General features: G+C 44.1%; 1 protein-coding gene across 2 annotated transcripts in view; it reads right to left on the bottom strand.

Annotated features, from left to right (window-relative positions):
* SVEP1 (sushi, von Willebrand factor type A, EGF and pentraxin domain containing 1) overlaps positions 1–16095 on the bottom strand; it is a 154541-nt gene that overhangs the window by 39340 nt on the left and 99106 nt on the right. For both annotated transcript variants that reach the window (XM_084834685.1, XM_084834684.1), the window contains exons 32-34: positions 14945–15064; positions 9659–9835; positions 765–849 (exon numbers count right to left, since the gene is read on the bottom strand). In XM_084834685.1, the coding sequence (XP_084690811.1) occupies positions 765–849; positions 9659–9835; positions 14945–15064 (382 nt within the window). The remainder of the gene's footprint in view (positions 1–764; positions 850–9658; positions 9836–14944; positions 15065–16095) is intronic.

Raw genomic sequence — 16095 nt, 5'->3', positions numbered from 1 at the left:
GCATGGCTTACTATGGGGGCCATGGATATAAATTACCATCTCTCCAGTGGTTACTGCCACAGCAAAGTGAGTTTTTATGTAACTAGCATGTGGTTATTATTAGATAATTGATTCCAGTCCTATGTGAAGTCTGTGTTGGGTAGATGTAGTCATTTGGGATCTAGATAAAATTCAAATAAAAGGTGAAGATAGACTATGTGACCACGCTTGCTGGAATTCATAGCTATAGCTTTGGTTGCCATACCATTTAATCATATGTAGTGTACACAATAAAAGTATAATATTTGCTACTCTATCAATTGCAATGTTTTGCATGTTTTAGTGCTAACAGATCTTTTATAAGAGGACAGTAAATGGTTAAATATTTATATTGCTGTGGTGCCCTTCATTTATGAATAGTTTCAAGGTAAATAACAAGGTAGATTTAAAGTATTTCATCCTAATTGTAACTACAGAATTTCATGTATATGCAATGCATTACACAGCAGTCACTACACAGCTTGTGCAAAACCCACAACAATTCCATATATTATATTATTATTATTATTATTATTATTATTAAACAAATACCCCAACCAACCCCTTCCTCCTCCCAAACTCCAAACTGCAAACCCCAGGAAGAGGATAACTTCACATTAGCAACCAGATTTCTTCCAGTAATTTCTACAATGTAGAATTTAGTTGTGATCTCTTCTAATTAGTCCTGGATATTTTCCATACATGCTGCCAGGTAAAAAGTTCCAAATACACAATGATCCTCCTACCTGTAGATCACTTTGCTACCATATGTAAAATTGGATCCATCAATTGCACCATTTTTGGGAAGAGCTGGGATACCACAGGAAACAGCTTGAAAAAAAGTAGATGTAAAACAAAACAGAACACCCTGATTAAACAATTCTATATATAAAAATCTCTTCGTAGTCTTTTGTAAATATCTATCCCAGAAGAAGAGAAAGGAGAGCCTTACTCAGTTTTAATACAGAACAGCCCACAGACAGAGAAACTCTAGCTCTTATACTGTCATTGCAACAGGGCATAGCAAGAAACAGAAAGTCTTGGATGATGGGCAGAAATGCAAAAAGAATTCTACCCTTCCTGCAATTCTGTCATTAAGCTCTGCACAAATGGTGCAGCAGAGATATCCACTGTATCTCACACTCTCTCATATATATGCTATAAACTTATACTGTGGGATGGGGGGTTAACTGCAGTTTAGCTGTTGTGGACTTGAACAAAGAATTCTGGGAATTGTAGTGTGCTGAGAATTCCCCAGTTACGGATCTATGGTTCCCAGGGTTCCTTTGTGAGAGGGAATGACTGTTCAATCAGCTTAAGTGTGAAGTGTGGATATGCCCTTAACTGAATAGTCCCAGTTGCAGATAGGATAGGAAAGGTCTCTCATCTCAGTTATATCCTGAGCCTGCTTCTGCCCCCACCAAACAGGTACCTAAGGCGGGGCTGCCAGAGGGCTCGGGAAGGAGCCTGTGGGACGGAGTGTAGCAGCCATAAGAATTTGGTGGCCCTGTACCTCATCGTGTCTTGTTTTGAGCTTGGGATTTACAAATACAAACAAACTGAGAAGCTTGCCTTTGAAGTCCTGCAAATCACCCCACCGCCTCCCCGAAGATTAATGGCTGCCTGAAAAATGCAAGTATAAAGCGATGCCCATCACCCCCCAGCGTCCTGAGTTTCGGCACTCAGTGTTTCAGTGCTTTCGTGTACCAGGTTAGAAGAGAAAAAAAAAAGAGTAAGTTTTTAAAATGTCTGTGAGAGAACCTGACAGAAGTAAAATAAAATTTACAGAGGAGTTGCCCAAGTTAAAGCATCATGGCTAGAGAGCTGAGCTGTGCCGCTCTGTTTAAACAGAAGCCTTGCTAAAAAGTTAAAGGCCCTTGTCTGTCAAAAGGGGTGTAGGGCCACACTTTTCCTTTTTAAACTCATGCAAAAGTAGAGAGCCTTTGCTGGAAACATCACATCTTCATTGCCCAGAGCCGTCTCTGTTTGCTTCCATCATCATCTGGGCTTTTTAGAGACACTCTGCACATGAACTAAAATTTTAAATTGTCAAAGACTTGCCATGGACAGTGCTATGAAGCTTTTGATAAACTTGAACTCTCATCGCTGTGGACCGTGTGTCTATGTTTGTAGTCAGCTCAGTGTACAGCAGGCTGAGTTTGATCTATAACTTTTAAATTTCCTTCTGCCAGAACTCATGCAGCATAGAGTTGCTGATGCAAAAATGGTGACCTAGAACTCTTTGTGTGTGTGGGTATGCCCGTCCCTTGATTTTAATGAGCCCTGAGCTTTCAGCCAGAAGAGCAGTATAATTGCTGGATCTGCTCCATCATGCCTTACCATGCAAGAAGTGTTTTCCATTCATTGTGTTAAATTGCAGAAAAAGTTTGTTGTGTATATTTTATGATTTCTTAAATATCATAAAATATATGTGATATTTGCAGATTAGTGTTAGTTGCAACTCCAAATGATACTAAGTGTGGTTCCCAATGGATGACGAAGAAAAAAGACAAAAGCAAGTAAAAAAGAAGGAATAGAGAAAGTAGAAGACAGATAGAGAAGAGAGAAAAAGAAAAGGCAAAAGGCAAAGAAAAAACATTTGTAAAAAAGAAGCGTGGCCATAGTTGCCCCCAGGGTAAATTAAAAGCAGCTGATTGTGCCTGGAGCTTATTACCTGGGGTAAAGTAGCCACAATAATGTAATAGTTCTTTAAAATGAAGAAAATGTAACTAGAAGGAGAAGAAGAGCCTATCCCAAATGTGTGTCAGTGGGACTAGTGTAAGGCAGAAAAGTTTAAGTAAGTTTAACTTGAAAAAGACAAATAAAGAGACAAGGCTGGTGCATGGAGCAGAAAGTTTTATATAAAAAGTTTGAAACATGATCTGCAATACAGGCAGATCAGCAAAGAAAAAGAAAGCAAAAGAAAGAGAAAAAATTTGTCTTCCCATACTAATAAATAAAAAGTGTTATCAAGCACTTTGGGAAGCGAAGTTGTTTACAGGAAGCTGTGCCTGAGAACCAAACACTTCTAGCCTATGCTGAAAATGCTTGCTAGTGTTATGGGTAACATGTATAGTATAAAAACCCATTTAGCGCAATAGCTCGTGGTTCAGAGAAGCTGTCTGATCCAAAAATTAAGTACGCCTGTGTGCTGTAAGTTACCCAATAAAGTCTCCTAGTAAGTAACCCCCCCCTGCTGGAATCCCAAAACACAAGTTGGGCTAGAGCGCCTCACCCAGTATCAAACCCTGCTGTTAAAAGCCATGAAAGCAGGTATGAAGAAGTCAGTTAATATGACCAAAGTGTCTAAAGTGCTGCAAGGTGCCACCGAGGCCCCAGAGCGTACTTGGAGCATCTTTCAAATGCCTATCGCCAGTACACCCCCCTCGACCCAGAGGCCCAAGAAGACGTAAACGAAAAAAGAAAAGAAGACCCAGCAGAGGCAGAAGATTCTTAAAAAAGAACCAGTGTGCCCAGTGTGGACAAGATGGACATTAGTGGCATGAATGCCCAAATAAAATAAATCAAATACACAAAGGAGAAAACCAAAGGGGCCAGAATGGGCGAAAAGGGAGACAGCTTAAGAGGGGCCGTGACATTGACTGTGAGGGGCAGTGACATTGACTTCATAATTGACACTGGAGCAGCATCAAAAGCAAGCAACAAGAAGTCCAAACACTGAGCAAAGGTCTTCAAGCCCAGCGTCGCTTTGTCTTAAAAAAATAAGCCATTCCCATCACAGAAGTTCATCCTTTCCAACCAAGAGTTAAAGTATGAGTTAAAGAGGGAAAAATAACCCTTTGACTCCCAGATGGAAAGAACTCAGAACTGTCATACTTTCCACCCCCGCAGCTATGAAAGCAGCTAGAGTTAAACCCTAGATACATTGGACACGAGTTAAGAGAGCGAGAGGGGGAGAGTAGACTGTAAACAGAAATCCTGAAAATCCTTTAAAAATCATTCTGAAAAAGCAGTAAGAAGACTCAGGCTAGACCTTACTGTGGACACACCGGGAAACTGTCCCCCTGCGTACGGTCAGACCTGCAACTGGAGAATTGAAGAAGGGGACTAGACCCTACTGCAGCTTGCCAGGTGAATAGCTGCCCAGCGTACGGTCAGATCCCAAAGAAGATCAAACATGCGTGTTGTAGTGTTAGTAGTGTTGCATTGTGTTTCCTTAATAAGGTGCAAAAAGGGGGGTCTGCACCTGGAAAAAGAAGTTTGTCCCAGTGATTTGCTGATAATTACTGGCTTCACCTGGCTAACATCACGAGAGTAAAACATTTTTGTTTGCCAAGAGGTATACCTGCAAACAGGCTTATTAGCTCTTGCCTAATACCTGTCTGTAGACATCCTGGGAAAATTCAAAAAGATACCATGTTAAGAGTTTATGGTGTAAGTTTAACTTATTCCCAAAATGCTAATTGGGGCGTGGTTGCAAAGATCCTACCCCCTACAGAGTTCACTCTACGCACCCCCATCATTGCTGAAACAAATGCTACGTGTGCACAAATGCTTAATTGTCAAAATTTTTTCCAGAAAATACAAAGCTATCCCTGGCCCCCTTCCACTGTAATAAAATTCAAAACATATCTTTTAATGATGCCCACATACTTTTGCCTCATGGATAGTTTTAGACATGTAATTCCCGCACTTGGTCATTCATTCCTGCCAACTTGTCTGATAACCACCCATGTTGCCTCAGCCGCCAATTGAACTGGTGCCAATTCTTCCCCTGTAGCCCGAGAAAATCCGTCAACGGCAGCCTCGAGCACTCCAACTAACTAAAAATTGTAATAGTCATGTGCAGTTATATTCTGACTCAGAAAAATTGGCCTTAGCAATGTCACTAGTTGGGGTTCCAGGTTTAGCCTTGGCTAATGGTCTAAAGAACAACTGGTTAGCTTGCAGCTTAGCCAAAAGCATAAATGCCACCTCACGAGCATTGTCATTGTTAAATAAAAAGCTGCGTGATCTAAAAGGTGCAGTTCTAGAAAACAGAGCTGGTATAGATTACCTCTTCCTTCTTCATCATTTAAGTTGTGAGACACACCAAAAGCTCTGTTGTTTTAACTTAACTGATAATGGCAATGCTGTAGATGAACAGATCAACAAGCTGCACAATATAGTAGCTAACAAAACAATAAGACAAAACAATTAGCTCAATTAGTTAACCCCTTGGCTTCCAGATCTTAGCTGGCTTAAAAGCATTGTTCATCCTAATTCTACCAGTATTGTTCATAAAAGTTCTGTTATGTCTCAGCTAGTAAAACTGCTGCCCTCTACGCTCTAATAGCCCAACAAGAGGCTAAGTAATATGTATGTCACAAAAAGCTTTGTATGGTTATCAGAAATGCTATAATTGTAATGAAATTATGCATTTAAGGGGGGAATGTAGCAGCCATATCGGGGGTCAGACTAAGTAGCCTCATGCAGTCTCATGCTTCATGTTCTTGCTGAGCTCTTTCTCCCTTGAATATATTGTTGTAAGCTGACGAGACACAGGAATTCCTTATCTTGTCAAAGGTCATACAATTGTATATCTTGTTCTCTGCTGTTCTCTTCTGTTCTCTCCTTATCATGGCTACCCTATAACCCAGTTCTTGTATTATAAACAATAGTGCTAGGAGGAAAAATGTTGAGGATTGCAACCCCATGCGGGAGGGGGAGGAGGAGCCGTTTCATATGTGTCACAATGTCTATAAAACCAATGTGCTAATGTAAATCGGGGCTTCTGGCTCTTTGGAAACGATTCCAGCCTTAAGCCCGCGCGTTAAATAAAGAATCTCTTTTTCCTTCACTCCGTGGTCTCTCTGACTCTGGGTTCTGCAACAGGAGGACCAGCCAGCAGCTGCACCAGGCGTATTCTGAGCCTGCTTCTCCCCCGCCAAACAGGTACTTAAGGTGGGGCTGCCAGAGGCAGCGCCTTGGCGTGCACCTCAGCGTCGCACCAAGTGCAACGCTAAGTGCACACTTAGCGTCGCACTTGGAGTTGCATGGAACAGGACCTGAAGACCCACCCACCTGCCTCTCCAGAGACACCAGCAGCCACAGATACCAGTAGCAAATAGCAGCAGCAGAGGGCAGCAGCTCTAAAGACGAGGGAGAAAGGGGCAAACGTGGACTTTATCTACTCCTTCTTAGCTGCTGTTCTCTTTTATCTTTTATATTCTTTTACACTGTTGAACATTTTTATATCCTAACATTTTAGTATGTGCCTGGGAGGACTATTGAGCAACTCAGGGGGTCGGGGAGGTGCCACTATAACTGTGGTCATGGGCAGGGGGAGGTATGGCATTGGGGGATTAACAGGCCAGCTGAGGAGAAGAGGGGCTAGACACTTTACAGCTGTCCCCTCTTCTGGTTCTTCCCCCAACCCGATGGTTCCTGGCAGCCTTACCAGTTTGCCCTCGGGTCTGGTGGTGCTGCTGCTGAATGCCAGGTCGGCCCAAAATAAAATCTCCCTCATCCATGATTTGATTGTGGATGAGAGAGCTGACCTGGTATGCATTACTGAGACCTGGGTGGGGGAACTAGGAGGGGTCACTCTCTCCCAGCTGTGCCCCCCTGGGTACTCGGTGCAGCACCAACACCGACTTGAGGGTCGGGGAGAGGGGGTTGCTGTAGTCTATAGGAATTCAATCTCCCTCTCCAGGCTTCCTGCTCATTCGAGTGCAGATCTTGAGTGCTTGTACCTTGTGTTGGGTACCTGGGACAGATTAGGGATTCTGTTGGTGTACCACACACCCTGCTGCCCATCAGACTCCCTGCCTGAGCTGACGGAGGTGGTCTCGGACTTGGTGTTGAGGACCCCTAGGATGATGGTCCTGGGGCATCTCAACTTCCATGCCGAGGCCGCTGTATCCGGGGCGGCTCAGGACTTCATGGCCGCCATGACAACCATGGGGCTGTCCCAACATGTCATCGGCCCAAAGCATATAAAAGGACACACGCTTGATCTGGTTTTCTCGACTGGGCAGGAGGATGGTGATCTGAAAGTGGAGGAACTAACATCTGTTCCTTTGTCATGGTCCGATCACTTCCTGCTGAGGTTTAGACTCCTGGCAGCCTTCCCCCTCTGCAAGGGTGGGGGACCTATTAAAATGGTCTGCCCCCAGAGATTAATGGATTCTGATGGATTCCAGAGGGCTCTGAGGGATTTTCCTGCTGGTATGGCTGGTGCTCCTGTCGAAGCCCAGGTCGCTCTGTGGAATGCAGAGATGACTCGGGCGGTTGACATGATCGTGCCCAAGCGCCCTCTCCCTCTGAGCAGAGCCTGGCCAGCTCCTTGGTATACACCTGAGCTGAGGGCAATGAAGCAAGAGGGGAGACGGCTAGAACGCAGGTGGAGGAAAACTTGTGCTGAGTCTCACCGAACACAGGTAAGAGCCCACTATCAAGCCTACTCTATGGCGGTGAGGGTGGAAAAGAGACAGTTCTTTTTCACCAGCACTGCATCTTCTCAGTGTCGTCCAGCAGAGATTTTCCGAGTAGTTCGCGGCCTGTTACATTCTGGACAGGGCGAGAGATGGTGGAACCCTCGGTGGCACGCTGTGACGAGTTTGCAAGGCACTTTGAAGATAAAGTCGCTCAGATTCGTCATGAATTGGACACCACGATTAATGCAGTTCCATTGGTAGAGGCGTTCAGAGCACCGTCTGGTCCAGCTTTATTGGATGAGTTTCAGTTACTGAGGCCTGAGGATGCGGACAAGGTGCTTGGCCAAGTCCGATCGACCACTTGTGTGCTTGACCCTTGCCCTTCATGGCTTATTAAATCAAATAAGGAGGGGATGTCTGGCTGGGTCCAGGAGGTTGTAAATTCCTCCTTGAGAGAGGGAGTGGTGCCTGCCGCTTTAAAAGAGGCGGTAATTAGACCACTCCTGAGAAAGCCTAACCTGGACCCAGAGGATGTTAATAATTATAGGCAAGTGGCCAACATCCCCTTCCTGGGCAAGGTGCTTGAGCGGGTGGTTGTAGGACAGCTCCAGGCACTGTTGAATGAAACGGATTATCTAGATCCATTTCAATCGGGCTTCAGGCCTGGTTTTGGAACGGAAACTGCCTTGGTCACCCTGTGGGATGACCTCTGCCGGAAGAAGGACAAGGGGAGTGCGACCCTGTTGATTCTTCTGGACCTCTCAGCGGCTTTCGATACCATCGACCATGGTATCCTTCTGGATAGGTTGTCTGGGTTGGGAGTTGGAGGCACTGCACTACAGTGGTTCCGCTCCTACTTGGATGGCTGATTCCAGAAGGTGGTGCTGGGGGATTATTGCTTTGTGCCATCGCAATTGTGCCATGGGGTTCCACAGGGCTCTATTTTATCCCCTATGCTGTTTAACATCTACATGAAACCGCTGGGGGAGGTTATCCAGAGGGGTGGGCCGAGGTGCCATCAATATGCGGATGACACCCAGCTCTACCTCTCTTTCTCATCAAACCCAGGTGAGGCAGTGGCTGTTCTGAATCAGTGCCTGGGCACAGTAATGGACTGGATGAGGGCCAATAAACTGAAACTCAATCCAGACAAGACGGAGGTACTGTTAGTGGGTGGTTCGTCTGCCCGGCTAGGTGATATTCAACCTGTTCTGGAGGGGGTTGCACTCCCCCTAAAGGATCACGTTCATAGTTTGGGGGTGCTCTTGGATCCAGAACTGTCACTTGAGGCACAGGTGAACTCAGTGGCAGGGAGCACTTTTTATCAGCTTAGGCTGGTATACCAACGACGCCCTTATCTGGACAGAGATAGCCTAGCTACAGTTATCCATGCTCTGATAACTTCTCATCTGGATTACTGCAATGCATTATACGTGGGGCTGCCTTTGAAAACGGTCCAGAAACTTCAGCTGGTCCAAAATAGGGCAGCAAGATTGTTAACAGGGACTGGCCTGCGAGCTCATATTACGCCAGTACTTTTCCAGCTGCACTGGCTGCCAGTCCATTTCCGGGCCCGATTCAAAGTGCTGGTATTAACATTTAAAGCCCTTAATGGCTTGGGGTCAGGTTATCTGAAGGATCGCCTCCTTCCATATGTGCCTGCCCGGACCGTGAGATCATCATCAGCGGCCCTTCTCCGTGAGGCCCTGCCAAAGGAAGTGAGGCGGGTGGCTACTAGGAGGAGGGCTTTTTCTGCTGTGGCACCCTGGCTCTGGAATGAGCTCCCTGGTGAGGTTCGCCTGGCACCTACATTGTATTCCTTTCGGCGCCAGGTGAAGACCTTTTTATTTTCCCAAGCATTTTAGCTTTCTAAACTTTTAGCTTTGCTGTTTTAAATTTGTATTTTAAACTCCTTCACTGCTGCTAGGTTTTATCGTGGTTGTATTGTTATATTGTGTTTTTAATGTTCTATATATTTTAAATTGTTTTATTGTGTGCTCTTTGGTTTTAATTTTTGTGAACCGCCCAGAGAGTTTCGGCTATTGGGTGGTATAGAAATGAAATAAATAAATAAATAAATAAATATCCTCAACCCAAAACTGGCATCTTTGGAAGCAGGTTTATGAATGCTAAATAACCTTTGGAGAGCTTTTCTGGGACAACCAATTTCAGCCAGCTAGACACCGAACTGATCAACATTTCTGTTTCAGCTGCTATGTTTCTATCTGTACCTATCAGAATAAACATGCAGAAAACAATACCTTCACAGTATGGCACCAGGTGGCTCCATTCCCCAGGCTCCAAACATGTAACTTTATTCACTCCTTTCAGCTGGTAGCCCTTGTCACATGAGAAACTGATTTCGCTACCAACACTGTAGCTGTTGCCACGTGAGTGGCCATGCTCAGGGTCTCCTGGACGTTTGCATTTTACTGGTTCTTTGGAATCAGATACAAGGTAAAACAGAGCTTACTGACATCAGGTGTGGCTCATGTGCTTAAAAATGAAAACAAATCGTGCAACATTTAAGCAGGCAACTTTGAAGGAAAAGAAAGGCCCAGTTACAAGAGCAGGGGAAGGCACACACTTTAAGGGACACTTTGAAGAATATTTCCAACTACATTTTTCTTTGCAGAAACTTCATTGCTACTGCAGCTGGGCCACCTTGAATGGAAAGAAATTTGTTTCCTTACCAGGTCTAATAATATTCCAATCATAATTCATATCCATCCTCTTTTCCTTATATAGGGTGTAATGGAATATAAACCTAGATTCTAGACACAGATCAACCCCCTTTTTTACTATTGTGCCTTTTTGCAATGTATGTGACCAAAGAATGTGGAAAACAATCCATCCCGATGCATCTATTCAAAGCATTCCTTTTTCTGCATATGTGTTGCAGCTCTCTTCCATGGAGTGAAGCTACAGAAATGGAAACAGGGTTCCTACAGAAATGTATCTTGATATTCACCAGGAGAGAAAAACATTATTATTCCATGTTCTTCCCATTTGTTTTGAAACCTAACTATGGTGAAATAGTTAGTTTACCTAGGGAGGTAGTGGGCTCTCCCACACTGGAGGCATTCAAGACAAGGCTGGACAGCCATCTGTCAGGCATGCTCTGACTTGGATTCCTGCACTGAGCGGGGGGTTGGACTCGATGGCCCTTTCCAGACCTACTATTCTATGATTATGTGAAATAACATTCGAGAGAGAATAACTGAAAAAAGCAAACCAACTCATAGGGCTTTTCTACATGAGGCTTTTAAACTGCCACTTTACCAAGGCTTCTTGATTCTTTGCTTCTTCTTCTTGATTCTTTGTGGGATTAAGATTGGCTCCTTTAGGGAATAATCCTATGTCTCTTAGACAGTGTCTGGGGGACATAGGATTTTTCAGATTCCTGGCTCTGTGCTTGAAGACAGGGTTCTGAGCTGGGAGCCAGGAAACAGGGCTCCCTGCCCCCTCGTTGCCAGTGTGGAAAAGGATGCATTCCTGGGGCAGGGATGGGAAGAGGCCGGGGCGGCTGGATTACACTGTTTCCTATCGCCACCCCAGCCTCCTTCGCTCCCCCTTCCTGAAGCCTCCATTAGACACGCGGTCGCCCGTCTAGTTAAAACGCAGTACGGGAGACACGAGGCACCTACCTCTCTGCATAGGGTACTCATAAGCCTCTGACTTCGGGGGCTTATAAGTACCCAGGGCACAACCCATAGGACTGTGCCTTTATATGTGTTTTTTTCTTTCCCAGGGTTTTTCTTCCTCTGCCTTTCTATATGTTCCATTACACAACCACGATGTGGCTGGAACTGCACAAATAGTGGAATTGCACGAATACAGCAGGGTCTCATGCTGCCATTCACAGAAATACCAGACTTTCCTTGTTAGGGACACCACCACCCCTGCTGTAATGGTTGCAAAGAATGGGAGAGGCCCTGGAGGATGACAATGTCATGTAAAGCACCCATGGGTATTTAAAAGTTTTGATTTAGTTTGAAGGAAGCTATACATTTGTTTCATGGATCACTGCCTTGTTGTGGCGAAGGGGCTTGTGTAACTCAGTGAAGCCATAAGCTATGTCATGCAGGGCCACCCAAGACGGACAGGTCATGGCAGAGAGTTCTGACAAAATGTGGTCCACTGGAGAAGGAAATGGCAACCCACTCCAATATTCTTGCCAAGAAAACCCCATGGAACGTATCACAAGGCTAAAAGAGACACCGCCGGAAGATGAGCCTCTCAGGTCGGAAGGTGTCCAATATACTACTGGGGAAGAGCAGAGGGTATTTCCAAGTAGCACCAGAAAGAGTGAAGCGGCTGGGCCAAAGCCGAAAGGACACCCAGCTGTGGATGTGTCTGGTGGTGAAAAGAAAATCCGATGCTGTAAAGAACAATATTGTTTAGGAACCTGGAATGTAAGATCAATGAATCAAGGTAAGCTGGAGGTGGTCAAACATGAGATGGCAAGACTGAACATCAACATCTTGGGAATCAGCGAACTGAAATGGACACGCATGGGCGAATTTAATTCAGGTGACCATTATATCTACTACTGTGGGCAAGAATCCCTTAGAAGAAATGGAGGAACACTCATAGTCAACAAAAGGGTGGGAAAAGCAGTACTGGGGTACAATCTCAAAAACGATAGAATGATCTCAGTACGAATCCAAGGCAAACCATTCAACATCACAGTAATTCAGGCCTATACCCCAACCACTGAGGCCGAAGAAGGTGAGGTTGATCGGTTCTATGAAGACCTACAACACCTTCTAGAACTAACACCAAAAAAATATGTCCTCTTCATCGTAGGGGATTGGAATGCTAAAGTAGGAAGTCAAGAAATCACTGGGATAACAGGCAAGCATGGCCTTGGTGTACAAAATGAAGCAGGACAAAGGCTCATAGAGTTTTGCCAAGAGAACACGCTGATCATAGCAAACACACTTTTCCAACAGCACAAGAGACAACTCTACACATGGACATCACCAGATGGTCAATATCGAAATCAGATTGATTATGTCCTTTGCAGCCAAAGATGGAGAAGCTCTATACAGTCAGTAAAAACAAGACCTGGAGCTGACTGTGGCACAGATCATGAACTGCTCCTTGCAAAATTTCGGCTTAAATTGAAGAACGTAGGGAAAACCACTAAACCATTTGGGTATGACGTAAATCATATCCCTGATGAATATACAGTGGAGGTGAGGAATAGATTTAAGGGATTAGACCTGATAGACAGAGTGCCTGAGGCGCTATGGACGCAGGTCCGTAACATTGTTCAGGAGGCAGCAACTCAATCCGTCCCAAAGAAAAAGAAATGCAAGAAAGCAAAGTGGCTGTCTGATGAGGCTTTACAAGTAGCTGAGGAAAGAAGAGAAGTGAAAAGCAAGGGAGAATGGGGAAGATATATCCAACTGAATGCAGAGTTCCAGAGAATAGCAAGGAGAGACAAGAAGGCCTTCCTAAATGAACAATACAAAGAAATCGAGGAAAACAACAGAATGGGAAAGACTAGAGATCTCTTCAAGAAAATCGGAGATCTCAAGGGAACGTTTTGTGCAAAGACGGGCATGATAAAGGACAAAGAAGGCAGGGACCTAACAGAAGCAGAGGAGATTAAGAAGAGGTGGCAAGAATACACAGAAGAACTATACAGGAAAGATCTGAATGTCCCTGATAGCCATGATAGTGCGGTCACTGAACTTGAGCCGGACATCGTAGAAACTGAAGTCAAGTGGGCCTTAGGAAGCATTACTAGCAACAAAGCTAATGGAGATGGCAGTATTCCAGCTGAGCTATTTAAAATCCTAAAAGATGATGCTGTTAAAGTGCTTCACTCAATATGCCAACAAATTTGGAACACTCAACAGTGGCCACAAGACTGGAAAAGGTCAGTTTACATTCCAATTCAAAGAAAGGCAACGCCAAAGAGTGTTCAAACTACCGTACAATTGCGCTCATTTCACATGCCAGCAAGGTTATGCTCAAAATCCTACAAGCTAGGCTTCAGCAGTATGCGAACCGAGAACTACCGGAAGTACAAGCTGGGTTTCGAAGAGGCAGAGGAACGAGAGATCAAATCGCCAACATTCGCTGGATCATGGAGAAAGCAAGAGAATTCCAGAAAAATGTCTAGTTCTGCTTCATTGACTACGCTAAAGCCTTTGATTGCGTGGATCACAACAAACTGTGGCAAATTCTTAAAGAGACGGGAGTACCAGACCACTTTACCTGTCTCCTGAGAAACCTGTACGAGGGTCAAGAAGCAACAGTAAGAACCAGACATGGAACAACTGATTGGTTCAAAATTGGGAAAGGAGTACGACAAGGTTGTATATTGTCACCCTGCTTATTTAACTTATATGCAGAGTACATCATGAGAAATGCCGGGTTGGATGAATCACAGGTCGGAATTAAGATTGCCAGGAGAATGGTCAACAACTTCAGATACGCAGATGATACCACCCTAATGGCAGAAAGCGAAGAGGATCTAAAGAGCCTCTTGTTGAGGGTGAAAGTGGAGAGTGCAAAAGCTGGTTTGAAACTCAACATTAAAAAAACTAAGATCATGGCATCTGGCCCCATCCCTTCCTGGCATATAGAAGGGGAAGAAATGGAAGCAGTGACAGATGTTATTTTCTTGGGCTCCAAGATCACCGCAGACGGTGACTGTAGCCATGAAATTAAAAGACGCTTGCTCCTTGGGAGGAAAGCTATGGCAAACCTAGACAGCATAGTAAGAAGCAGAGACATCACCTTGGGCATGCTCTGGCTTTGTATAGTTGGGCATGCCGACAAAGGTCCGTATAATCAAAGCTATGGTTTTCCCAGTAGTAATGTGTGGCTGTGAGAGCTGGACTATAAGGAAGGCTGAGCACTGAAGAATTGATGCTTTCGAACTGTGGTGCTGGAGAAGACCCCTGGACTGCAAGGAGGTCAAATCAGTCAATCCTAAAGGAAATCAACCCTGACTGCTCATTGGAAGGACAGATACTGAAGCTGAAGCTCAAGTATTTTGGCCACCTAATGCGAAGAGAAAACTCCCTGGAAAAGACCAGGTGATGCTGGGAAAGACTGAAGGCAAAAGGAAAAGGGGATGGCAGAGGATGAGATGGCTAGATAGCATCACTGATGCAATGAATATGGACTTGAGCACACTCTGGGAGAGAGCGCAGGATAGGAAGGCCTGGCGTGCTATGGTCCATGGGGTCACGAAGAGTCAGAGATGACTGAACGACTGAACAACAACATACATTTGTTGTTGATTTGATAAAGAATTGTAATTTTGCTTCATCTTAAAATGAAAACGGACTTTTAACATGCATTTTGAAAGCAGTATGTTCTTCCTGGAAGAAAGCAATATTGTTCAACTTCACCTTCACTTCAGCTCCATTCAAATTCACCTGGGTTTTGCTATTGACTTTGTGAAGGACATAATTTGGCACTTTAATGGGAAGCAAACCACAACTAAAACATAATGCTGCTGTATTTATATAGAATACAAGTTGGGCTACTTTCTACTCCCATACACACCCCTGCTCCTTTACCTGCACATTTCTTGCCATCTCCTCTATAGGGGTGAATGCAGGTGCAAATGTAGGACCCATTTGTGTTAAGACAGGAAGCATGTGGGTCACAGTCTGAGCCAACTGCACATTCATCAACATCTACAAAAAATAGAGTAGTGTTGGTTACCAGTATTTTTTCCTGTTTTTCTGTACTCATATCCGTCTCTGTTTCTTTTTGTGATCTTTGCTTCTCAAACTTTTCCAGCCAGAGACACCCTGAAGGTCTCCTGCTCTCTTAAAAGCCTCCCTCTATTCTCACTGATTCTTATACCAGACGTCCCTCCCAGAACACCAAAATGGTGCCATTTCTCTTTTACTTTCTTCCGACCACAACCAAACCTCTGTATAGCAGTACCCCTTTAGCCCTCTCCTTTATCTGAAATGTGTTTATTTATTTATTGGTTATATTTTTAATCTTCCCAATAACCAATGTTTTCTGGGTGGATTACAAACAATTCAAAGACTAAAATGCCATACAAATAGTTAAAATATAAAATACAATACAGTATTTAAAATAAAATACAATATGATACAAGCCAAAGAGCATATGACTGCATTTGCTCCCATTCCTCTGTTCCTATCTTTGCCTCCCCCTTCCCCTCGCTCCCATCATTTACCTTTCCTACCTCCCAATCCTGATTTAAATTTAGATTGCAAGGGAATGTTGACCTATCCTGTGGTTATATTATTCTCTAAATTGCCATATACACTGATGGCACTAGATTAATAATAATCATAGTAATGTCACTTTTGGTGGTCTAGATATTACTACTGTCTCAGGGATTCTCAATCTGGCTCTGTTGCTTTATACAAATATAGAGACTTTCATACCACCAAGATCTATTAAAAACAACACACGGAAAACTCTAGAAGGCTTGCTTTTTCCCTTTTCTTTACGAACACAGTCGCTTTATAAAGACATAACAAAACTTATCAAAACAGATGCTGGGTGATGACAAAAATGCAAACATGTATTCTTGCTATTGTAAGCAATGCCTCGAAACTTATTTAACTAAGTTCAGCCTGAGATGTAAGCTGAAGGACATTGTGAAATGTATAAGCCAACATGCTTGGAAAGGAAAAGCATGGTGGGCCACATGTATCCTACTACTGGGTTCCAAAAGACCCAC

The sequence above is a fragment of the Heloderma suspectum genome, chromosome 2 (assembly GCF_057233095.1).
Source record: "Heloderma suspectum isolate Gila_16-S chromosome 2, 16-S_ref, whole genome shotgun sequence".
In the NCBI taxonomy this organism is placed as follows: Eukaryota; Metazoa; Chordata; class Lepidosauria; order Squamata; family Helodermatidae; genus Heloderma; species Heloderma suspectum.
The sequence above is the reverse complement of the archived record's forward strand: the minus strand, read 5'-3'. Positions and strand labels throughout refer to the sequence as shown.